At 30.2% G+C, this 25620-nt stretch overlaps 2 protein-coding genes across 2 annotated transcripts; one reads left to right on the top strand and one right to left on the bottom strand.

Annotated features, from left to right (window-relative positions):
• Window positions 1–8706: 8706 nt before the first annotated feature.
• LOC134268880 (uncharacterized) lies at window positions 8707–16392 on the top strand. Its single transcript, XM_062751121.1, has 4 exons — window positions 8707–8846; window positions 8973–9031; window positions 10562–10696; window positions 15769–16392. The coding sequence occupies exons 1-4, from the start codon at window positions 8770–8772 to the stop codon at window positions 15963–15965; spliced, it is 468 nt and encodes a 155-aa protein (XP_062607105.1). The 5' UTR covers window positions 8707–8769; the 3' UTR covers window positions 15966–16392.
• A 136-nt stretch (window positions 16393–16528) lies between these two features.
• LOC134268879 (uncharacterized) lies at window positions 16529–21220 on the bottom strand. Its single transcript, XM_062751120.1, has 7 exons — window positions 21013–21220; window positions 20684–20888; window positions 19897–20004; window positions 18843–19086; window positions 18546–18646; window positions 18330–18416; window positions 16529–17809 (listed from the first exon to the last, which is right to left on the bottom strand). Exons 1-7 carry the CDS (start codon window positions 21166–21168, stop codon window positions 17760–17762), a joined length of 951 nt encoding a protein of 316 aa, XP_062607104.1. The 5' UTR covers window positions 21169–21220; the 3' UTR covers window positions 16529–17759.
• Between the last annotated feature and the right edge of the window lie 4400 nt (window positions 21221–25620).

Genomic DNA, 25620 nt, shown 5'->3' with positions numbered 1-25620 from the left:
TTTACATCAATTTTCGTTACGTTTCACTTTCACTCTGCCACTGCATGATCAGCAGTTATGACGTCACGGGTTTGATATTTAATCCCTGTTATAACTACAGAGGCCCAGTAACGACAAATTTCCGTTTATATTATGCCTATGCATCTTTTGATTCATTTTAACGCTCTCAAATCAATCTTAAATATCGATTTTAAGAAATTGTTATCTCTGAACCTAACGTCATATAGCTTACTATGACGTCATATCATATAGGCAAGTAGAATATTTGGTTGTAACCTTAACCTACCTGCGTACAGAAAATGTGGGAAAGTTTTTACTCATGTCCGCCGGTCCATCTGTTTGTCCCATTTTCTTCCTAAATCTCCTCTTACATTTCTTACATTGGCCCCATATTTCGAGAGATGGATGTTGGAATCATGAAGTTGTTCAGTAAGATTTTGAATTTTCATTTTTAACATGGGTGTTATATTTTGGTCGAAAATGACGTTTTCTTTATGCATTCTTGACGTATTATTTATGGTCCACTGGTTTCCTGAACTCTTTAATATTCCACATGGAAGTCTCATCTTATTTTTGGAGATGGTTTATTGTGTCATGATGATGAATAGTAAGGACCACTAACTATCTCCCAAATATCATGATGTTACTGTACAATATATTAAGAGAGTTCAGAAATCAGGAGCTTTTTCGTTAAAAAAAGTAACTTCGCTTTAATGTTAAGGTTTCCCAAAGCTTTAAACGCGCTGAAATGTTTCACTGCGTTGCAAGGTCGATGATTATTTTTTGGGGGGGGGGGGAATTATGAACTCAAGTACGACCAATTCATATGGAGAGCCCAATGAACACGTGGCGGTCAAACTGACATTGATATGTCCAATGATATTTGTGACCTCTTGTGAACTTTGGTTGATTATTATTTTTTCGTTTCCATAAGACTCACTTAAAAAATACCGTGTTTTTCAGGTTGCAGTACATACATGTAGTCATTCATGTTCCATTGCTTACATAAACAACGGCAAATAAATCAAAGTGTGTAAACACTTTCTTGTATGCTTAAATACTTTCAATTGATTGATTGATACTTTTGATTGATTTTGAATTCTTTTTCTTTAAATAATCTCTCGTATATATTTGAGGACATGCAAGAAAAGTCCATTTTTCTCGTTTTTATTTTTTTATAAATCCATCTCTCTAACGACAAACTCACTTATCTTTCACTTCGTTTTTAATATCGCAATTCGATTAGAAAATATAGAGTCATCACATCAAAGCCCATCGAAAAATATTATACTCAGTCTCCATGTACAATAGATCACAAAATTATGGTTAAATCCTCCACTTTATTATCCATTAAGACCAACTATCACTCGAATTTTACGCTTTCCGTGAAAATATATACTGCGGATGCGTACTCCCCGTCGGAACCTTATCGACAGATCTCTGGCGTAGGTTTGCTGGATGCTGAACAGTTATAAAGTGGGAGGAACTATTGTTGATTGATCGTGTCATAATTCATTCAAAGAACTCGGCAGGTTCTGTATAGTAGATACAAATTCGGGGTTGGAGAACCGTGCTACACACTCGTCTCCATCCCCAAATTTATATCTACGATACAGAATCTGTCTCGTTCTCTAAATGATACTTATGACATTTATGTAATTTGTGATATGTTTACGCATTTTCTTGCCTTGTTAATTATTGCGATGATAGGTTTTTCAAGCCTTTGGTGTTTTTTAGCTAGATCCTAAAGCTAAAGAGCAATCATCCAATCATTGTGCAAGGCAGTATCACGTGATATTTAGGTAGCAACAGTTTAACAAATTTGATTGTAAACAAGGAGGAATTTTGTTGACTTACCCAACCTCCTTCCACGTCTCTCACCTATATATCTGTTAGCAACACTGATAAAAATTTATATGAATGAATATATATACGAGGGTTGTCCGTAAAGTTCGTGGACAACATTGATAATTAAGAACAAAGATTGACAAAGTATTTGAAACTATTATTTTCATTAAAATCATGTTTTATTTAATAAATATGCAAGTTTTCAACAAAGACAAAGCACAAATAGTTATAATTTTATCAGATACACAAAGAAACACATTCATATCCAGAGCACTAAAACGAAAATTCTTTACGTTACCGACGTCAAAAGCGAAATACGTGTAGTAGTAACCTTTTTCAACATAGACAGCGTTTAACTCAATACATTTCTTATGTCGTTTTGACCAGTCATAAAGATATGCACAAAATGTTCGGATTTCATTCTTAAAATGATATTTAACAATGATTGTCTCATATCCTGATATCATCCAACCACTGTCCGTGTAAAGACGATTTTATTTACGGTAATACGGCATGATCACGTTACGAAAATCATATTTTACAGCACTGCAATCTCCGAATAATGGTTTTCCTTCACGCATATCATCCCGTAAACTGTTCATTCCGTCCGAAAAATATTATATGCCACTTAAATACTTGTGAACGACTTCTTTTACTATGTTTTCCCGATTGTTTGCAGAATTCGTTTCTGTAGGCGTCATTCCGTTGTCAACGCAGAATTTTATCACTGTTTACTGCTCCACCTATTCCGAAAACGTCTCTTTTTTGAACGGTTCCGATCCTGTCTTGATAAGTTCTAACGCTGATTGCTCAGCCATTTTGAAACTTTGAAAGTTCAAATTTTGCAGGTTTGACGTGATATCTCCTGTCAGCGTCATAATGTAAAATTTTTTCAAATTTCCCAAGAATATTTTAAAATACTTAGTACAAATGAAATTTAAAAAGCGATAAATATTTTTTTAATTTAAATTTAGCGGTGCTCCGGGTCTACATTCCAAGTCTAATTATGAAGCCATAATTGTTATTTAACATTTGAAATTGAATAAATTTTTACATTATTCAATTCACATTAAGTAAAGGATTAGAAATATGCCAATTAAAAATATCAATGACTTAACTTTTATTAAATTTTTGGCTTGTCCACGAACTTTACGGACAACCCTCGTAGATACTAAGTAAGTAAAGTATAGATTACGTACAATGATTTGCTCTTTTTTTGTTTGGTATATGTTAAAACATCATTTTTGGAAAGTTTAGTGAACAGTTTTATGTTGTGTTCTATTTTGTCAAAGTTTTGTAAAGTAATGTAACAGAGGAATGAACTTTTTTCATATTCAGGGATTTTATTAAAGGAACTTGGGATTTAATTATTGTCTTGATCTCTCCTTTGATTATTTTGTATTCGTGTTTTTGAATGATATGGAACGCCATAGCTGCCTTTGAATAAGGTCCATGATGGTACATGATATGTTCTATATAATAAAGGTACCCCTACTAATGTGTTCTGAACCTTTTATTTTTGGTGTTCAGCAAATTATAAACCCCGACGAGTTCAGAGTAGCTCTGGCAGTGGCTCTGGCGCGTGTTAGCGAGACTGCAACGAGATAGGGTAAATTATTCACGGAAATGTGGTAAGGAAGTGACTAGCACGTGGATTCCTGGTAAACAGAAAAGTTATGTTGCGTTTCAGTTTTCCTCTACCCTAGAATCAGCTGCTAATATATGTAGAAATGTACTTCAATCAATCGATCTGTTTTACATTAATTCAAACTTACATAAGTATTCTCTATAAAACAATTTTCTCCAGTCATTAAAATTTCTTTTTGACAAATATTTTTTGCAAAGGAACCGGGACTATATTTTTTGGCGTCATATTAGCAAATGAGGCACCAGCATGATTTTAACTGACCAATCAGCTGAATGAGTATTGCATTATGGGTTACTACGAATACTACAGGAATTTTACGCTTGAAAAAAAAGGAAAATCTTATGGTAATTGAAAAGCTTTTCTAAAAATATTATTTTCAGGCTTATAATGACAAATAATTCATTTGGAAGTCTATGTTTCTAAAAGTCATACTGCAAAAGCGATTTGCGTCTGTTTTAATTCCTTTGTTGTACTATCTGTGAATACAATTGCAAGGGTCCATCGTCATAAAACATACTTAAGTCTGAGAATGCTGTCAAGTGTGAATTTTTTTTATCAAATCCAAAATTCTCAGACTAAGCAGCCGTCATAAAAAGTTAAGAAAAATAAAAATTCCTTAAACTCTGTTTTATTCTCAAATTCTCAACTGAATAAATCTGAAGACTTGAGTTGCGATTTTTTTTAGAATTCTTAAAGTTTTATGAGGCGGACCCAGGTCAATTATCGCCGAACACGTGATCAGGAATGTAAACAAAGTTTTGTCCATTTAAATGCATAGGAGATGCTGCTCGTTTTCTTTTCCCTTGAAGCGCTGGTGTTCTAAACTAGATACAAACTACATTTTATTAAACATTTTTTTTTATATTTAACAACAAATTAAAAACGCCCTTAACATCTTTCATAGTTTCTTATCTTTGTATTTTGTTCGTAAGAACATTTTTTTTTTTATATTTTGCAGTCCATTAACATGATCGTAGATTGATCTAAACTACGTGTTCGAAGTAAAATGTAAACATGTTTTTGGCGTAGACATTGCTATTCATTCAACGATTGGACAGTTGCTCGTGGTAAGATCCTCTGTGCGCATTTATAACAAAAGTCATATAAGGCAAACAAAGGCTTGTCAGTGTAGATGATGATGCACTTTTCTTACCAGCAAATCGGTCACTATTGAGCTTCAATTTTCACTTAAAAGCATAAGATATATTGTTATTTTTACACCCCCTACTTTAGCCACCTTTAATCAGTTGAAATTCATGAAAGTCTTTCAGAAAGGTCTGTAAACATTTATTACAGGAAATGTTTTCAAAAGAAACAGGCTATAGCAATATCATATTTACTGCCAGTTTCATTCATAAAACCGGTTCTACCCTATAACCTTTAAATAGATCAACCTAAACCACGTGTCTTGAATTTAAATCACAATAACATTAGTAGGGGTGAAAGGGTTGAATCAATATAATAAATGGTCACCACTTCTTGTTAAAGGGTGAAGCGCACATGATATATGGTGTGTTTAATATAATCAAGGGTCGGTTCTCTATGTTAAATAGTCATCACTCCTTGTTAAAGGGCGAGGCGCACATAATACAAGGTGTGCTTAACATGATAAAGGGTCTGTTTACTATGTTTAATGGTCACCGCTTCTCATATACGAGGGTCATTCAAAAAATACGTAGACAATGCTTCTCATCGTCATATGATTATTACAAGGTTATTGATCAACACATTTTCGTAAACATAAACATTTATTTTGTCGAAGTGTGAAGTTTCATTCCATTTGATCAAATAGAACTCATTTAAGCCAACATTTTAAGCAACATGTTTTGTTACCACGGAGCACGGTTAACCAATATTGTAACGTCAAAAACAACGCTGTGAAAGTTTGTCAAAAGTATAACATTTTTGTTATTTCAAACACAGTTTGTAGCGTCTTCTCCATTCAAAACACATATCCACAAGACTTAAGACCTAGTTTGACTAACAATTGTACAAATATAGCTTGAATTGGAATGTAGTTGTTTTCAAATTCTTTGATTTACCATGCAACTCTATTATTTCTGCCACATTGAACCACAATCACGTTCAATGTCGTTCCTTACTATTTTCACAATATTTTTAACTTAAACCTGTTTCTTTGCAGACAATCCATCGTTCGATTCAAACTCGCTGCCAGTCAACAATTGTATTTTCAATTTAATACAAATACATATATTTTTTTCCATACAAAATCCTGGTTTAAAAGGATTTTTTAAGCTTGTAGAAAAAGTTTCCCAAATGTAAAGTCTAATTTCATTGCTACTTGCTGCTCCGTGACGTCCTCCAACGTCATGGTTTTTTGCCTTTTTTAATTAAGTCCTCATGTATTTAGAAGCTGATATCTTTTAAATGGAAGGAGATATTATATAGCCTGATTTCATTTTTATTTATACAGCAATACTTTAATCAAACATGTAAATTTTATTTCGTTTCAGCTCCATTTATTAGAGGTATAGCTGTAAATACTATAAAGTGAAAATAAGAAAATTACTCAATTTTGACGGTACTCCGTGACCCCATTTTTGCTGTTCTAAATCCTTGGTAATTTTAATAAATATGAAGATACATTCCAATTTTTTTAATCAAAATATTTGAATCTGTTGTTAAAATATTTGTACCAAATTTGGATATAATATGACGTTAAATAAAAATGTTATGACAAAATTCTACGAACTTTTTGAATGACCCTCGTACTGTGAAAGATTCAAAATAAATTGTGCATTCAATATAATAAAGGGTCGGTTTAATATGTTAAATGGTCGTCGCTACTTGTTATAGGGTGAAGTATGCAAATTAAATGGTGCATTCAATATAATAAAGGGTCGGTTAGATGTGTTAAATGGTCACCACTACTCATTGGGTGAAGTATGCAAATTAAATGGTGCATTCAGTATAATAAAGGGTCGGCTTAATATGTTAAATGGTTGCATCTACTTGTTATAGGGTGGAGTATACAAACTAAAAGGTGCATTCAATATATTAAAGGGTCGAGTTAATATGTTGAATGGTCGCCGCTGCTTGTTATAGGTTGAAGTATATACATGTACAAATTAAATGGTGCATTCAATATAATAAAGGGTCGGTTTGTCATGTTAAATGGTCACTGCTACCTTTTGTAGGGTGAAATATAAAAAAAGGTGAATATTTGTCAAATTGTATAGCTAATTGTACAAAGTTTCAAAAGAAAAAAAGCAAATAATAAAAATAAAAAAAAATAAACAAGTAAACAACCCCAACCCCATCACATCTTAGAATTAGTAAATTTTATCGGAAACAATGAAATATCAAGATATCTATGTAAGTTTGTGGTTAGAGAGGAAAAGCGCATCAATTTGATTTATATTGAAATTTTTCATTCAAATGCCGCCCCAACAAACACACACACAAACACTTTTTGTTGCAGCTTGGTTAAAGTAAAGTTCGTCCCACTTTAAGGCATTGCATAAAAATATTTCGAAAAGTTAGAGAAAGATCCTAAATTCCTCAATAGTTTATCAACGTTAAGCCTGTCAATTATTGACGCCTTTCAATCCCCCCACCGCACCCCCTTACCCCCACTTCCCCCTTCCTTAAACGCACTTTTCTGTGCTCAATAAAAATACAGATTTTTTTAATTTTTCAATGGGTGGCACTATAGCTCTCCGGTCTATCAATATATTTTTGGAGAGCTACAGATATGCAGCTAAAATATTAGATTTATATTCTTACCTTGTGACTCAATAATACAATACTGAGTATATCATTGCGATTTCAAAAATACACACGTTTCATATCTGGGTATTTGATTTTGTAAATATATAAATCAGGCATCATAACAGCAAAATATTATGAAATACGTGATTGCTTCAACGTTTGGGTGTTCCCTGATTTATGGTGCATATTAGATTTACTTTTCCAAGTTAATTTGTTTCACAGGAGAAAAATGTACGCATGTCCAATTTCTTAAACAAGGAAGGCTTTTGATAAATAAGTTAATCGAATTAGTAATGTTTTCAGTCCAGTTAAATGTCAAAATTTTGCAATTATATGACCATGCAATGCTATAACACCATCGAAGACAGAGTATAATGTAATCATACATGTAATTGCTGTCCTTTTGCATGAACATAACTATTATTTTTGCAGAGATTGTCTATGATTTTTCATTGGTTTGACCATGACAAGAAGCACGGTTGTTACCATTGGACGAGGGATACTTTTTCATACATGATAATACCTGATTTCACCTAAAATAATTTTGGAAGTCCATGTTCCCTCTGTTCCAAGTTTCATTTTTGTTTTAATCAAGTTTTGAGCTTAACTACTTATTGTTTCTTAAAAAATCCGTGCATATTCCATTACCTTGCGCTATTTTTAAAAACAATACACCTTACAAAAATTAATTTAAATTTATGAGAAAGTTTCACTGTCATGTTTTCTGAAAGGCTGTCATAAAGGATGTGCATACTACATATTGATTTGTGAATATAAATTGATATGCATATGTGGAGGGTTTAAACGTGTAAAGGAAAAAAACAATAAAAATTTTCTCCTATAATTATTTAAGAAAAAGATATGCATAACCATGATTTATTCTGTGTTGACTTTCACTGCATGTGTTCTTGATGGTAGATTAAAATTACAAGACATTCTACGTATAAAGTTCTCTCTTGGTGTGGCTTCTTTTCTAGAGCATTTATCAAAAACATCAGGGGTGAGATCAGGTGCCATGAAGGCAGCATGTTTTTTTTTTCTAATTCCTATTTCAAAACTCCATCAGGTATTGTCCAAATACAAGACTAAGTTCAAAACATGGACAACGTATGCAATAGACATGCATTGTCAATGGAATGTCCATTGTTATCAGCCTATACGGTAAAATAATATCCAAAATTTTAACTACGTAAATCTTCTATGGTATGGTGTACTTGTGTTTAAAATCTGATTTATTTGATATCATTAATGACAAATACTTGACGATATGTACCACAACATTTCAATTAGACATTGTCAAAATTGGTGAAGTTAAGTCGCTTTGTAAAGGACTGACTGAATGACTGTTCATAAGAATTTCACACGGAAACGATACCCAAATAATCAATTTTTAAAAATATATTCAAAATGTCAAAGTGTTTAAAAAAAAAATCCTGCACACACTCTCTTCCAAAAATACAGAGAGGAAGTTATGATAGTTGCCATGATTATTTTTCTCCTGGATGGTTAATCAGGAAAATCTGCTCCAGTTAATATTTTAAATGGCTAATATTCATAAAGCAATGCTTTTAGCAATTAGTACTCAAGCTATCCTTGCAGAAAAAGGACCATGTTCTGGGTAAGTTTCCTGCAATTGATCTCTGTTACATGTTACACCATGCGTAATAATAATTAATGTCAAGTTTTAAGTTTTCTGAAAATATTGCAATTCTGCTATTATAATATTTTTTAATACTAATTGCAGATTTTTCAATGGATGTTGTCCAAATACACAATGGAGTTCAGAACACGGGACTTGCATTAGTCAGTAGAAATATTAACTGTCCTATTTTCGTTACTTTAAATTATATAAGCATTTATTAAACATTCTTCACGTTTATTTTTCCTGGGTTGTAGCTTCCTTTTGAATTACAGCATCACAGATAGAAAATACTAAAATATAATACGCTTAATTTTCAGAATTATTTTTAATGACAAACATGCAAATTGTGAAAACCAAAGTGCTGACATAGATTTTTTTTTCTTTTTTTTCCTTTTTTTAAGAAAATTTCATTGAGACTTGATCTACATCTTTTTGTTCTCTTAATGATGACAATATTTTAATGAACAAAAATAATAAAATTTGAAAAAAATATGATAAAAAAGTAAATAAAGTTTAATAAGTTGTCAATTTTTCCTAACATTAAATCTGCTAAAAGAATGTTTTCCTTGCAGGAAGTGTAAACATTTTCATAATCAAGTATGTAATATTTTTGTCAAAATACGGAAATATGTAGCCTCTACACATTGTAGATGATGTAATACAATAACATGTCACAAAAGACACAATAACAAGCTAATTCAGAGAAAATGTTCCTCTGTTTTTAAAAAAAGGAGGAGCATGTCCGCATATAGCAATCGGGGAAGGGGTGGGATGGCAGAAAGAACACTTAATGAGGGGCGGTGGAGTCATAGAGTACTAAAATAAATTATTTCATTGCAAAAGTTCAAGCACTCAAAAACGTTAAGACTGGTTATTACGTTAAAGACCGACTTATGAAACCCGAGTTCCAATGTCACGGAAGATTTTAGCAGGAAAACTATCCCACACTGCTCAATGGCCCTGGGTGCCGAGCATAGGACAAAATTTACAGTTCGCTTTTAAAAAAAATGTTGCCGTCTCCGTATGAGTGAAAATATCTCTAGATCGACATTAAACAACAAACAATCATTAGCAAGCAAATGTTAAAACATTTCTTGAAATTTAACCTGGATATGAAAGTTTTACACACTGACAGAATGTATTAAATTAGGACATATACCTTTTGTCTTGAAAATCAAAACGGGGTCTCTCAAAAATCATTGGAAAATGTTGTATAAAATTTAAGTTAAAATTCTAACATTCTGTGAACATTTCCAGATGTCACTCTGAAAGGAAAGTGTTAATACAGATTTTATATATTAAGGAAAATGAATTTTGAACTTTTTACTACATCATCAAATTGAGTCTTCTTGTCATGTGAATTTGTTATGTTAAATTTGATTGCAAAAGCTCAAAGGGTTATTGGGATATTGTGTGAAAACGAAAGTGATACAGACTAAAATACAGACAGACGGACAGACAGGTAACCACAAATCAAAACTTCCCTCTTTCAGAGAAAGTAGGGGGAGATAAATGGATAAATTTTATTCTTACCAATGCATCTTTTCTACAGTGTTATCAATTTTCCAAGTAAGCTTTGAAAATTTTAACAATTCTTAGCATTAATATCAAAATTGTGCTTTTTCATACATTAGATTTTTTTCTTGTGTATGTGTTAAACTGTTAATTTTAATGACATTTAAATTTTGTAGATTGCTCAATCGGATATTTTTGGATAAACTGCAGTAGATCATGTACATATCCTTACTTTGGAGCAAGGTGTCAGAACAAATGTCTCTGTGCTAAACAATCATGCAATTTTGTTGAAGGCTGTTTGAATGAAAAAGGTACATATAAATAATAGGACATTACTTTTTTTTACATTCCAATAAAACAGAATGTCATGTGTTTTAATGCATGCACCTGCATCATGATCATAATTTTACAACTAAATGTTTTACACTGGGGCTGTGGATAAATCGTTTTAATGAAAACATTCGTCAGTCTCTACTTTGCAAACATATTTGTTTTTATTTAAAGTTATTGATACTTGTGCATTGTTTAAAAAGATTAAAAAATACATGTGCTCTTCATATTATATAGATGATAACCCTGTCCCGTCTCCCCATCGAACTCTTTATCATTCTGAGACAACAATTTTACCCATAACACCGACGGGTATGCTTTTTTTCTACTTTTTTCATAAAAAAGTTATGACAAACAAATATCATAATTTATTTTTTTAATTGAAAGTTATAATCTATTACATGTAGTCAAATTACTAAACAATACGAGGGTTGTTCGGAAAGATTGTGGACTTCTGTTAATTTCATTTTATTCATTTTCATGAATATTTCTACCAAATTTCGAGATGCAATAAATTTACATAATTTCACACTCATTCGCATCTTAAAAAGTGCAAAAATGGGATCACGGAGCAGGTGCAGACAAAGTGAATCCATATAAATAGGCTGTACATATATTCTTTTTAAAATAGAGCAAAAACATTTTTAAAAAAAAAAGGCATTTAAAATAACAAGCAATGCATGTATCAAATTATTACTTAGTATTTTGCTTCGATGAAGACAATTCAATTTTAGAAAATACATATTTCTCATTGAAAACGACAGATTAAAACGATGACGTTGTAGAACGTCAAGGAGAAGCAAATAACGATGTGTTTACTGATTTTAAAATAAAGTAAATTGATTCCATATAAATGAAATGGAATTAAACTTCACACTTCAACAAAACAAATTCTCTAGATTGGCGTAAAACAATACACAATTTGTCGATCAAGAAAATATTTTTGTAATATATGATATTATGCTCATTTAAGATTTCTTGAAAGTAGTATTACGAAGATCAACGTAGTTTACGAACTTTTCGATTGATAGATTGTAAGTTGCTTAACGTCCCAACCGAGAATATTTAAATAACAAACAATCAATCAATCAATCGAAAAGTTCGTAAACGATGTGGATTTTTGTTATATTTCATGTAATATCAAGAAATCTTAAATGATCATACATGCAATATCATATATTACAAAAATGTTTTTTTTTTTATTCATTGAATGGCTTTTCGAGCAATCCTTGTAATCTCTCTTAAAACACATTGATAGAAAGGGAGAAATTTTGCCAACTATTTTTATAATTATATAATGTTTTTATTTGTTTTTACAAATTGATGCATAAAAGAATTGTTCAAAACAAAACTTAATTTACAAGCTTCTTTTAAATGACCTTGAAATAACTATATCAGTGCATGTACATCACAGATTTATACACTGTAGACGTTCTTTTTTTTTCACGGGGTCATAATTCCGCAGAATCTCAATTTCTGTTTAATCCACAGGTAGAAAAGTACGCGGATATCTTGGACTGTTACTATATGCCTTACCTTATATTAAGTACGCTTGGACAATTTCCGCGGAAAATTTGTGACTGTGTACATAGCGTTAATTAATACCACGCGGAAAAAAGTACTTCTACAGTACATGTACCACATGGTTGAGTCATGTTCTAGTATAGGGATTTGTTTTATATGGCAATTGATATGCTTATTATTACGACAGGCATATCTTCCATTTATATCTTCAAAATATAATATGTTATCTAGATCTTTCCATTGTATTGTATAATTTTCAAATGTATTGTACAATTTTTGTTATAATGTAATTTTTTAAGTTGAATATTATTTTTTTTGTATTTGAATAGATTTCTGAAAAAAAAAAATTCTGTTTATTTATGATATGAGTTTAATTTTTGAAGATTCATGAGGTTGTGAACTACGACACTTCACGCTGGAATATATCATGAAGGTGTAAGCGCTTTATGATAAATATGCTGGTTTGAAGTGTAGTTCATATACATCATGAATCCTCAAGAATTAAATTCATAATTTATGTTTACATTATTTTTCTGATGACTTGCCGTAAATTTACGCTATTGAACAGTCGTTTTTAAAGCAAAACAGTGTACACTGTATTTTCTGACTAGCGGCATATGACATAACAATGAAGATATTAATTCTTCTTCGTGCTACATACATTGTGTAGGTTATTAGAAAATGAACGGCATTTTTGTTTTGTAAAGAACTATTTTTGGGAAATTTATTGGAAATGTAAATCTTCACCAATATAACATTAACTTAATATTGTTAATATTATTAATATAAGACAATTTTTTTTAAATATATGCAATAATTTTCTATTTGTATTATACTGTATTATACTGTGTCTAATGACTGTTTATTTATCTTGTTTGTAAAGTTCTCTTTGGTTAAGTTTTACTTTGTGGCTGTTTCTACATACTTTATACTTTCTGGAAAGTGCTGCTACTTTCAATAGAATTTGCATTTAATTAGTTAAACTTTCAAGTAAATATGCTCATGTCGAAATATGTATGACCTTTACCAAGTATTTCATGTCCTTATCAAGTCACACCCTCGATTTAAAGAAAGCAGCAGAACTTTTCAAGTTAAGAAAACTATCATTTATTTGTATTCAAGAAATGGCTAACATCTAAAAAAGTGTATACCCTTGCGAAAAGGAGATTTAAAAAGCAACCTCGATGTTACAATACCAAATCTGTAAACATTAACACTGTAAAATAAATTACACACATTCTTTCGCTAATCATTGAATAATCGAGCTAATTTAAAACAAAGGCTTTACATTGATATTAACGGGGGACCTATGTCCAAGAAGTTTTTGTGTGAAATTTTCAAAACTTTGACATTTCTTCCCTGATCACTTGATCTTAATTTTTAGGTATTAAAAACAATACCTTTATGTGCTTATTTTTACACAGGAGCACTTGCAAGAACAGTGTGAAATGCTAAAAAAAAGATTATTTTTAGACGTTATTGTTCTACTCCCAATATGCGCTAAAAAGAACCAAAAATGTCAAATCACATTCGAAATCAACATGTATTTAATTTATATGACTTGTATCTTTAAAATGGAGGCAAATTCATTGTAATTCATCTCGCATGAAAAATTATACAGGAGCACAATGTAAGTATCACCCCGTTTTTCTTGCCGTATTTTTTACAATTCCGACATGCATAACAGGTAATATTTTAAAAAGTATTTGTATGAAAATGTGGTAATTCATATTTTTTGAGAGAAATGACCCCTCTCTTTAGTTTAACAAGGAAAAAAGTATACCTTTATGATAAAATAAACGAGAAATATAACGTTTCCTTTCTTTTTTTTTTCGTACTCTTTTTCATAAATATTGACCTATCTGCACTAATAAAGGTTAGTTAGCACTGACAAACATCTGGATATAAAACTATTTTGCAAAAAACTAGTATTCTGTTTTGATAAGAAATAATTTAAACAGATATACTCTTTCTTTCTTCATTCTAATCATTCTGCCCCCCCTCCCCAGCAACAACCAACACCTAATAGGTATGACTTTATACAATAAAATCTACATACACTATAAATCAATAAGTTAATATAGGTACAAGTACATTTCTTTATTTTTCTTAGTTTTATCCAGAAAATACACTTAATGGTAATCATAAAATTAAACAAATTCCTTAATTTAAGCCGCTGTCTTTGCTGAATTTTATTTTTATATTTTTTGCATTTTTATATCAGCATATCATAGAGGTATTTCTTCACAACTGAAATTGCTATGAATTATCAACCAAAGGAAGGGAATTCTGATATTAACAAACTCCATAAATCAAATAAAACTGTTTTAAATTATGAAAAAAATCCTTTTTGTAAATTGTGTACGTTTTTGATTAATAACAATGTTATGCCTAAAATCACAGTTGCAAAAGTTAACAGGAAAAAACAAACGTCGCTATTGTGACGTCACATAATGCTGGTTTGACGTCGAACGACATAGGTCCCCCCTTAATAGTATATCTAAATTCTGTAAATAATATTCTGTTTAATAATAAAATGCACTGAACATTGTAAAAAAAATGTACTTGATTTGCCTTTCACAGTCAACAAATTACGTATTTTTTTCGAAAATGACGTCATGTCGCCAAGCGATCAGTGAATTGTTAATCAACTATTGTTTGAGATTTGATTAGCAGCTATTTTTTATTGCATTGATAAGTTTTGATGTTGTTTTTTATGTTTATACAGTTTAAAATTGCAATGTTTTTTTTTATTTTCCTAAATTATGAGGAATATAAAATGTACATATTTTTGTCTGACGTCACAGTAAACTTTTCCCGAATAAATTAGGCCGCAACCCCTTTTCAGGCCTTAACAAAGCTGTGCGTTTTTCAGCATAAAATAACCACCTCCAGACATGTATAAAACTACAAGTAGGAGTCCACTATATTTTAGCATCCTGATTATCTTGAGATTCATTTTAAACACGATACAGGTTTAAGATTTAGCAATGAATTAATTCACTACCTATAGTAGAAAAAAAAAATCCTCAGATACATGTACGACGCAAGTGATCATTTGTTGATTGATATTAAATGAAATCACAAGGCATTCAAAATATTTTACAATTCAAATTGAACATTTAAATATAAATAAAAAGACAATCATATAAATTTTAACGTTAAATTTGAAATATAGAACACGAATTAAAATTATACACTATAAAAAAGAAAATGAATATATTAAATATATTTATTTTTAACAGGGGGGGTTACATATATTTGAGTCAGGGCAACGATATCCCAATAAGAAAATTATAGAAACAAAATTGCAATTATATAATGTATAAACATGTAAATTATACAATGAAACTGTAGAATAACAAATGTTGCACTATTTGACACAAAATAAAAACGAGGCATGTATCTTATCTGAAATTTATATTTCTCATGCCAATCTCGAATTTTGTTAATTTTAAACATTTTTTTACAGTTTGTAGATAAATTATGGCTTTTTTTTTTTTGTTTTCACCATAATCTTTTGTTTTAGAAAAACAAAACGACAACTGGTCACAACATAGCAGAGGAGTGGTCATTCGCTTCACAAATTCATTGCTTCAGACCTTGGTAATTGTTGCTTCAATTGCCTTATTCATTGTTTTGGTAGCCTACCTTATTCTAGTGAATACTGAACAACGTACAACATCATCAAACAGACCTACTGAAGTCTATGTAATTGATACCTAAACATTTTATGCATATGACTTTGACAGAGTCGAAACAGTGCATGACTATGTTTGCTACCCCTGTAATTACTGACCTATAATATTTATATTGTACATTAACCTAACATGTTATACAAATATTTGCTTTTAACTGAAACTAATGTGAAAAATATTAATGGAAATATGCAAAGAGACAAATTTTACAAAACGTTTCCTTTCTTTTTTAATTTTGGAAACATGCATACATACTGAATTTTAGAATTGATGTTTCTTTTCTTATCAAAAAATCTTGTTTATTGCATAGTGAAATAAGGTCTGATATACGACATCTTTTCTTGTTATCATGTATACCAGGGTTGAAATACATGTAAAAGGTCTACTATATTTTACTTGTCTTTTATCATAATTAATAACATATTTCCTGAGTTATTTTCGTTACAAAAACTTTTTGCACACAATTTGATTTTTTTCATTACTAGAAATGGAGAAGTGAAAAGTAAATATATATATTTAAACCTGTTTTATAACTGCTGGAAGTCTTAACAATACTCATGATTTATTTGCAGTTTAATCTAACTCTGTTTACGATTTTTAGTTTGTTATGTGTATCTGATTTTACGCAGATCAAGAATGAATGAAACAAGGATGTGATTAAATCTTTGCGTAATTTTTCAATGAAATTTGTCATATGGGGTTATAACATTCTCTAGTAACATTATTATGTCCTTGTGATCAACTTGTGAAAAAAACATATGATAATTAGTAAATATAATAGAGCTATTTTGTATGATATAAGCTTAAATTATAATGAATAAACGTGACTTTATTTCTTCCTTGTACATTAATTTTCATATAATTAGCAAAATATTTAAAAACGAAAGAGGAAATTTTTTAAAACTTTTTTTTCAGATAGTACTTTTATGGGTTTTTTTGGTAGAATTGTCAATTGCTATCATTTACCGGTATTTTGACTTGTATGAAATCCGAACTTTTTAAGGAAAAATATAAAATCAAATTATTGCCATTCCAGTCAACCTCAATCAAAAGCCAGATAAAAAAAAAATAGTGCATTCACACATGATAAACTTTATTCAATGTTCCTATAATCTTATTTATAGTCTTTAGCCTTGATCGTATATGTGAAGTTCTAGTTTCTGTGATATTATATATAATTGATTTAAATTTGATATATATACACATGTACAAATGTATGAAGCTTATACATAACACGCTACTTTTTAGGGTTTTTTGGCTAAGCTGTCATTGTTTTTATGTCTGATTTTACATGTATATGTAAATATTCATTTTACTCAGTTATGTTGCTAATTTGTTTCTAAATATATTAAATAAATGGAAAGCATTTTTAGAAATAAACTGTTACTGAATCATGGACACTGAAAAGCTAACAAAATGAAAAATTAATGTTTTAGTGAGGAATTTTCCTGATCTAAAATTAACTTTTGATTTATTTAAACAGACATGATCTAGATTAATTGTTTGGATAAGAACTCATTTTTGAGATAGATTTATCTAATTAAAATCAAATGAATTCGAAGTTACATGATCTTGAAGAAGACCTCAAATGCAAAATTGCCTTAATAAAATATTAATACTAATGATAATATATCCAATGGCATGTAAATTGACTAGGCTATCGACAATTCCTTATCACCTGCTTGTTGTTGAGATTGTGCAATAGAATTAGGAGAAGATGTCCATTCAGTTTTTTGATTCCTGAGATTTAAACATCGGTTATCGCTCTTTTCAGGGTTTATCGCAGCTGGAAGATCCATTCAGTAAAAGAGGCTCCTGATTTTCAATTTTTCAAGTCTGCGATTTCTTTGACTGCATATACTTTATTGGATACTGAAAAAAAAATGAAATACAAAATGTACTCTAACACTATTACATGTAAATAATGGTCAAGTTCGATAGAAAATATTACTAACTTATTTAGGCAAACAAAATAATCGATAGTTTCTCAGACACCGCCGCATCGGTTCAAAACCGATCTCATTGATCCCTTGTATTGACATGTTGAGAAGGGAAATAACTCAATTTTATTTTTTCAAGTTGAAAAAGACAATCGATTTCATTCCCTATTCATCAATGCTATACAATATACGTTTATATTAGAAAATAATATATTTTTTTTTTCTAAATAAAGAGTACTTTATGAATTGGCTTTAAAAAAAATGTTAGGAATAAAATTATTTAAAGTTGACTATATATAATAACTAATTTCAGGGATCAAAAATTAAGGATGAGTAGATATCATTTTATTGAACAAATGGCTTAAAAAAGGTGTAAAGCCTACTTTAAAAAACCTGCCTGCTGCATTGAATTTTGAATTTTTTTGCCAAAGAAACTACTTTTTTTACCTTACCCTCGAGTTTTTCACGTTCTGGATCCATCCATTCAACATTTTTAGTGTTTTCCTTTGATGCAATGCAAATACAAAATTTGAATGAACCTAAAAGTAAAAATTATTATTCATTTAAGATTAAACTATTCATTAAGATACAAATGTACATGAATATAAATATTGTTACAAAAAATAATATATTATCATGTCAAAATTTCAAGAATCTACCAAACTTACGTTTTCGACTGTAGTATAACATCAAAGACGAAATTATGATGACTATAACTACAGTAACTGCAATAATGATGTATAAAAATGACGTTGTCACTCTAATAGGTCTACAAAAGAAGACAATTCTTTTTGAAATGAATCCTAAGTAATCTTTTTAAAACAAAGTTCTAAAAAAAAGTATTGCAGTGATACATGCTTAAGACATAAAGCCTCATTCTTTTAAACAAAATCCATTCTTAATATTTTGATTTAGTTGATATTAATAAAATTGATTTTTATTTAATATTATTCCGGAATATGCACCTAGTTCCAGTGTTTCCATTGCTTGCTGAAGAAGTCGAAATACTTGTTGCCTCTATGCTTTGGACTGAATTTTTCCGATTTAAGATGCACCTAGCATGTCGTTTGGAGCGTTCTGATGTACTGCAATCTATTTTGTTTGTTGTTGAGATTTTGGCTGTGGAAACTTTGGGAATTGAAGTTTCATTTGGCAATTGTGATATACTTGTTTCAGTTGCAATTGTTCTAGGCTTAACACAGGATGGATCTAAAAAGAAAACAAAATAAATCAATTTTAAAGATAAGGAAATCATATTAAAAGGAAAATGTCATATTTTTACTTCCACAAACGGAATTTAACGTTAAAATGATCAAAACATGAAATCCGATTTAGATTATCGACAATTGAACAAGGATTATTGACATGTTCAAACAGAAATACAGCGGACATTATACTCCAATAATATACGAACTTCATTAAAAATTCAGCTCAGAAATACTTCTCGGATCTTCTCAAATTACAGTTGAAATGATAACTTAACTTCAAAATAAAAAAAAAACCCTCATTTTGACAATATCTACGTGTTGTCTTTCACAGTCTGGACACTGTATTTTGCATTAAGTAGCTAAATAAATGAATGTCGGGTTTTATATCTTAGCGAAGTTGTCCCAATAAAAAAATCACTTAAGCTCGGTAAGATTACTAATAAAGCAATTAAACATTTTTTTTTGGTAAATCAAAAATACCATGTGTAACTGTTATAAAAAAATATAATTCGTTAGTCTGTTTGATTCTTCGCAAGTGGTGACTTGATTCATTTCTTTAAAGAGGAAACAAACAGATGCATTTTTGAACTGTTGGTAAAATAAAAATAAAATCCTTGTTGTCGTAAATATTGCAGGATATCCTCATCGGTCTCGAAATATTGTTTTTATTTTCACAAATATTCTTTTCTACCTCGGAATTCAAAGGGCAACAATAATAAAAACGCTGATTTTCGTTCGTTATTATTTTCTTTGATTTCAGTTCTTGGATATGTTGATATTACGATCGAATAAAAACAAATAAAATGCTTACATTTGCATGTCTCGTTTGTATAGTAGTTTAGGGGGCATTCCGAACATAGCACGTTGTAGTCTTCTATCACTCTTCCTACTCCTTCATTGAATTGCGCACAGCATCCACCTGAACAGAGGAACAAATTAGTAATTAAATTATCTAAACGTGGAAGGCATTAATTTTATTCCTTATCATATATTAACAAACAATAATAACAAGCGTTTAAAAGGTGAATTTTACGCGGATTAATACACTCGTAGTGTTTTATTCCTTGAAAGCAATGGATTCGCAGCACCTTTGGGGTCCCAGCTCCATTACCATTGAGGAATGAACACTGCTCGAATATTAACCCTTACATAATTCTTTTTTTGAACTTATATCAAATATTCCTCAGGAGATTTTATGCTTTAAATTAATCATTTAGCAGTTTAAATGGGATATTTATATTTTTGAACGTACTGTTTTGAACAGCTTTAGAAAGAAACTGTTTTAATCTCATTCACATTTTTTTTTCGCATTAATAATTTGCCAAAGCTGTAAGAATATGCTCTAAACACAGAAACTACCTCCTCCCTCCATGATAAAAAAGATGAAAAATACCTGTACTTCACAAAAAGAACATTCTAATATCATTTATTTTCACTATGTGCCTTTGTATATATAAATTGTTAAAATATTAAGAGTGACATATAGGTCCTTTGGGCCGGGTGTAAGAAACTATCATTGTTGTAAAATATATTGTAATACTGTAACAATACACATGTCACTATAATAAATAATTTACTTACTTACTTACTTACTTTACCTGTAATTAATCCTCTTGGTGCACACAGCTCGACTAGGTTTTCTCGAAAACGTACACAGTGGTACACAAATATTTCATCTGAGCAAGAAGAATGGTTGACTTTTTCACATTGTTTAGCTTGCACCCTTTCCTGAAATGAATTGTCATCCAATGGACAATTCTGTACATTTGTTACGGTATGTGTTGTTTCCTTGCAGACTTGGTTCTGTATTTTGGAGAGAAAAAAAATATTACTTTCATTAATAGCAAGAATCTACATTCTATGTATAATATTAATTTATTGTCCTAATTTAATGTTTGACTCTAAATCAACAACGAGGTATTATTACCTTTGTATATCTCTTCTGTATGTTAATTCGCCTACCATCAACAAAAGCTGGTGTTTCCAGAAAGAACTGGAGGAGATAGAATGAAACTGAAAGTCGTGAGAAACCTGACATCCTGAGATGTTTCTGGCGTCTCTGGTTTCCCGGGCGCGCCGTCATCAGAGGTCTGCCATTGATCTGAAATTAATTAGAAGATATCGATATATCTAGAATATCGATACTCAATGTATGAACAATACAAGGAAAAACACATCTGTCAAATGTAATAAATGCCTATTTTGAAAAGGCTATATCATATACTGAATGATATGAAAATTGATAAACACATCACGAGTTCATTAAATCTTACGTTCTTGTAATCGACCTGTGTGAACAAATTCTATTGACTTTTAAATATTTCCTCCTTTTGTTATTTTTCTTTTGTTTGAATAAGTTGATCTTCCTCCTTTTTCTCCAATGCAATGCAAATTATAGCTAATAAAAATTACAAATGTAATGTAACTGCAGTGTGGTAAATAGAAATCCTAAATCACGGAAGTTTATGTAATCGCTATTGCCTTGCGATACTTTTTAAGTTATATTCGTTGTTATTTACAGAGTGGGAAGGACATATTTCTATGTTTTAAATTTCAAGAGCAAATTTTATTACTCTTTCATTTATGACATCTGTATTACCCCTTCTTTAAGAACTTCACGTCATAACGTCAAAAGCACATTTATTTACCTACATGTAGTAGTTGAAAAAAAAACGCTCCTTTATAATTAGTCACTTAAATTTCGAATTCAGTTTTTCATAAGTGATGTGACTCAAATAGTCCATTAAAATAAATATCTTAAAACTTTATATATATCTTTAATTTTTACAACAATACTTGCGGCCTTTATTTGTCATTTTCAATTTGATCAAAATGAGGTTAATTTAGAAATATGGCTTCATAAAGTTCACGTTTTGCCATTTTAGCATATTTTGTATAAAACTGCTTAGTTTCAAGCAGTTTCTCTTTCAGAAAATGTAGAGCGCAGCCTAGAACAAACTCTATATTTTTACCAAAGATGTATCTATCCAATACTAATTAGTGATTAAAAAATTAACCATGTGCGCTTTATGTTTCCCAAAAGAAAAAAAAAATCAAGAAAAAGTCATATTTTGGGCTTTTTGTATATTTATTTAACTGAGTGAAAAAAAAAAGAAAAAAAACATTTAATACTCTTCAATTTACTATATTGCACGGAATATTGCAGAATGGAATCTGCTTTATACCCCTTTAAGTATCACAAATATATCAAATGCATAGGCGTCTGAAGCAAATTAAAAGGGGGGCTAATTGAAAGTGTGTGTGTGGAGGGGGAGGGGTTATTCCAACAAAGAAAGGAAAACCCTAATTTTCAATGTCTATGTCTTGTATAATTTAAGGGCTAACCCCCCCCCCCCAAGCACCCTCGGTTTCGACGCCTATGAAACGTAGAAATTATGTATAGATATAACTACATGTATATATCTTTGCGTTAACTGGCCAGCTATTTGAGACGACACAACCATTTACTCACTGTAGTTAACTTAATAATGGTACATATTTAACACCCCCATTTTTTCACGACTTTATAATGGTATTATAAAAAAAAATTAGAAATATGATAAAATATTTAAGAGCGTTACTTTAAAACCATTGTTCGTCAAATGTTTTAATGATATATATTTTGATTGACATTTACAATGAGATATTTTTAGACTTACCTGTATTAAACTTATAGTGCTACATTGGTCTATACACCATTTTCACAATGTGAACACAAAATGAAAAGATGCACCGAATTTGTACAGAACTCCTATATACGAGGGTTGTCCCAAAAAGTCGTAGACAATGTGTATAACTGTTTAAACATGCAACCAATACTTACCAAATTTTGCATAGACACAATACAGTCAATGTTCTTTAAAATTGTGAATTTTGAAATGCATATCCTTCATATTAATAATATTAGGACGATTTATATGAAGGCCGATAAGGCCTGTCGGCGCACGGACAAAATTCGGAATAATTTACGCATATAACTTCTACATTTGCTTTAATTTCTTTAGTACTTTGTAATACATTGAACTCAAATTTTTAATCACTGAAACCAGAATAAAAATCTTAATATTATGTCAAAATTTCATATAAATATCTTTAGAAACAGACGCTTGGTGTCATGATTTTCATAGTATCGTTGAAATTGAGTATGATGAAAATGACGTCATCAAACGCGTTGTCGGCGCACGGAGATGTGATAAATTATATTGGATATGGTTAATATACATCAGAGACGGGAAAAAGAGTAAAAAAGTGACATTACACACGAGATTTTGATAAAAAAAAAATTAAATTGCACGATATTAAATGAGTTTTTCTTTTGTACCGAAAATAGTTAATTACGGCATGTAAGAAGTAGAGTACTGTTTGATAAACACAAACAATTGGGGACAATCTGGACCGCGAACGTCAAACAATTTGTATTCTCTGCTGCCTACAATGTAAGAGCATCTTTCGACCTAATTTCGACTGAAATTGAAATCTGCTTAAAAAAAACAAGAATAAAAAACAAACGGACAGTAGTGAATTTAAATATGTCCCTTAATCAAGAGTGGTCTATAACTTAAAAAAATTATTAAATGTTATTACCCGCGATTGAAGCAGTCAAATAGATCATGACGTTATAAGAGACGTAATTTACGCTAGCTTTCGTGCGCCGGTGTACACTTATATTCTTTCTTTATTTTTTCATAATTTTCTTAAAAGTTGTGATATCATCACGAAACTTGAAGTACATGATCATAAAATGTTACTCTTTGCTATGACAAGGAAAGAAATTTAATAAAGCAAAGAGAAACAAAACTGTTTTCCCTGTCTACAACTTTTTGGGACAACCCTCGTATAACATGTATAATTACATGTATCAAATGAATAGTTTTCATGACTCAGCTTGAACTGTCTCAAGCGTTTACGAAACTTTTAGGGTTTCCGTCCTAGTATTTTTAATGTAAAGAATGATAACTCTCATATAGGTTTGACTCATTCAGAGTGTGGTTGCTATATCGGTTCTTTATGTCATACATGTAGTATTTTATTTCTTTTAAAGAATGAACTTTGCATGACAGCCTATCTACAATGTTTCTCAATTACCAGTGATTGCTAATTTGTTAATCATGGTGATTTGCTCTTTAAGTTTTTTGGCCGTTTTTTATGCATGCTATCAAAGAATTTCAAATCATCCCTAAAATGAATAAAACTATATTGATTAAAAAACACAAATATTTTGATGTTGATATTTAATTTTTATAGTCAACCCTGCTTTAATTATTTTTTCTTTTAGATAAAATGTGTCTTACTATTACAAACATTACGTAAAATTCATAGATATTCATGTCGTTAACGCGGCTATTGTCAATGTTATAATTCAATGTGCCATTTTAAACCTCCAAAAAAGGTGATTTGGCTTACTGAACGTAAAATGTATATAAACAAAAATAAAACTATTGGTTTATTTCACAATATAATAGCTATTTTTATTTATGAATTCAGAAATTGATTTATTGATTCTTTGGTAATTTGTTACAGTAACTACTTCATAGATTCATTTGTTTGTTAACATAATTATATTTTTAGAAATTGAGAAATTGAGAAAAAAAATATTTCCTAGAAAATTTACATTGCATTCTATTTTTGTATAGAGTATGCATGTAATTCCCTTTCAAATTACTGGTACATGTAAATAAACAAAAAAAAATATTGAAGTAACCATCAATTATCGCCTGGGGAAGAAATAAAGTAAACAATAGAAATGAATCTCGATGATCAAACTGCTTCGAAATTTGTGAAAAGGTATGCGTCTAATTGATGGAGACGATTGTCGCTAATATTTTGAAAAAATTATAATCGGATAAATATCAAGCAAAAACGATACCATTATAATATTCAATTCCTCGAGTAAATGTTGACTGAATTAAATATAAATTGAAGTAAGAAACATCCATCCCCAATATTCAAATATGTATTTAATTTTCAATTTAAAATATGAAACACGAACTGTGCAGAGTACGTTCTTTTTATGCGAGAAGTAAAATTCGATGTTCTAAGTAGAGACCTGTCGTTTTTTCGATAGTAAACGATGAGTAACTTTATATATTAGAGATGAAAAAAAAAACCATAATATATTTTTAAAGATTCACTTCAAGGAAGAAAACAAATTATGTATATATATATGTCGTAATTTATTAAGGAAAGAACATTCTGATAAACAAACTTTTTAATGTTTAGAAAACCTGAATTCTGAATAACTACTCCCAGCCCTTTATCCATACACCAACAGTTAAATTTATATGTATAGAGCAGCACCTTCCTCCGGGCTGCAATAAGTCTGGGTTATTTATAAACTACATTTAGTTGACAAATTAAAATAAAAAGTTATCTATATTATATTTTTAATCAACATTTCACGATTTCTTTTAATTATATATTCAATGTTGCTCTATTCAATAAGGATTCTTATATTTTGATTATCAAATATGGAAATACTTTTAAACAAGCAAATCTGGTATAATCACGCCGGAAATGACAACATCATATACAAAAA

The sequence above is a fragment of the Saccostrea cucullata genome, unplaced genomic scaffold, assembly GCF_032062105.1.
Source record: "Saccostrea cucullata isolate Sc308-1 unplaced genomic scaffold, CSIRO_AGI_Scuc_v1 ctg845, whole genome shotgun sequence".
NCBI classification, from domain to species: domain Eukaryota; kingdom Metazoa; phylum Mollusca; class Bivalvia; order Ostreida; family Ostreidae; genus Saccostrea; species Saccostrea cuccullata.
This window is presented reverse-complemented; position numbering and strand designations above follow the sequence as displayed.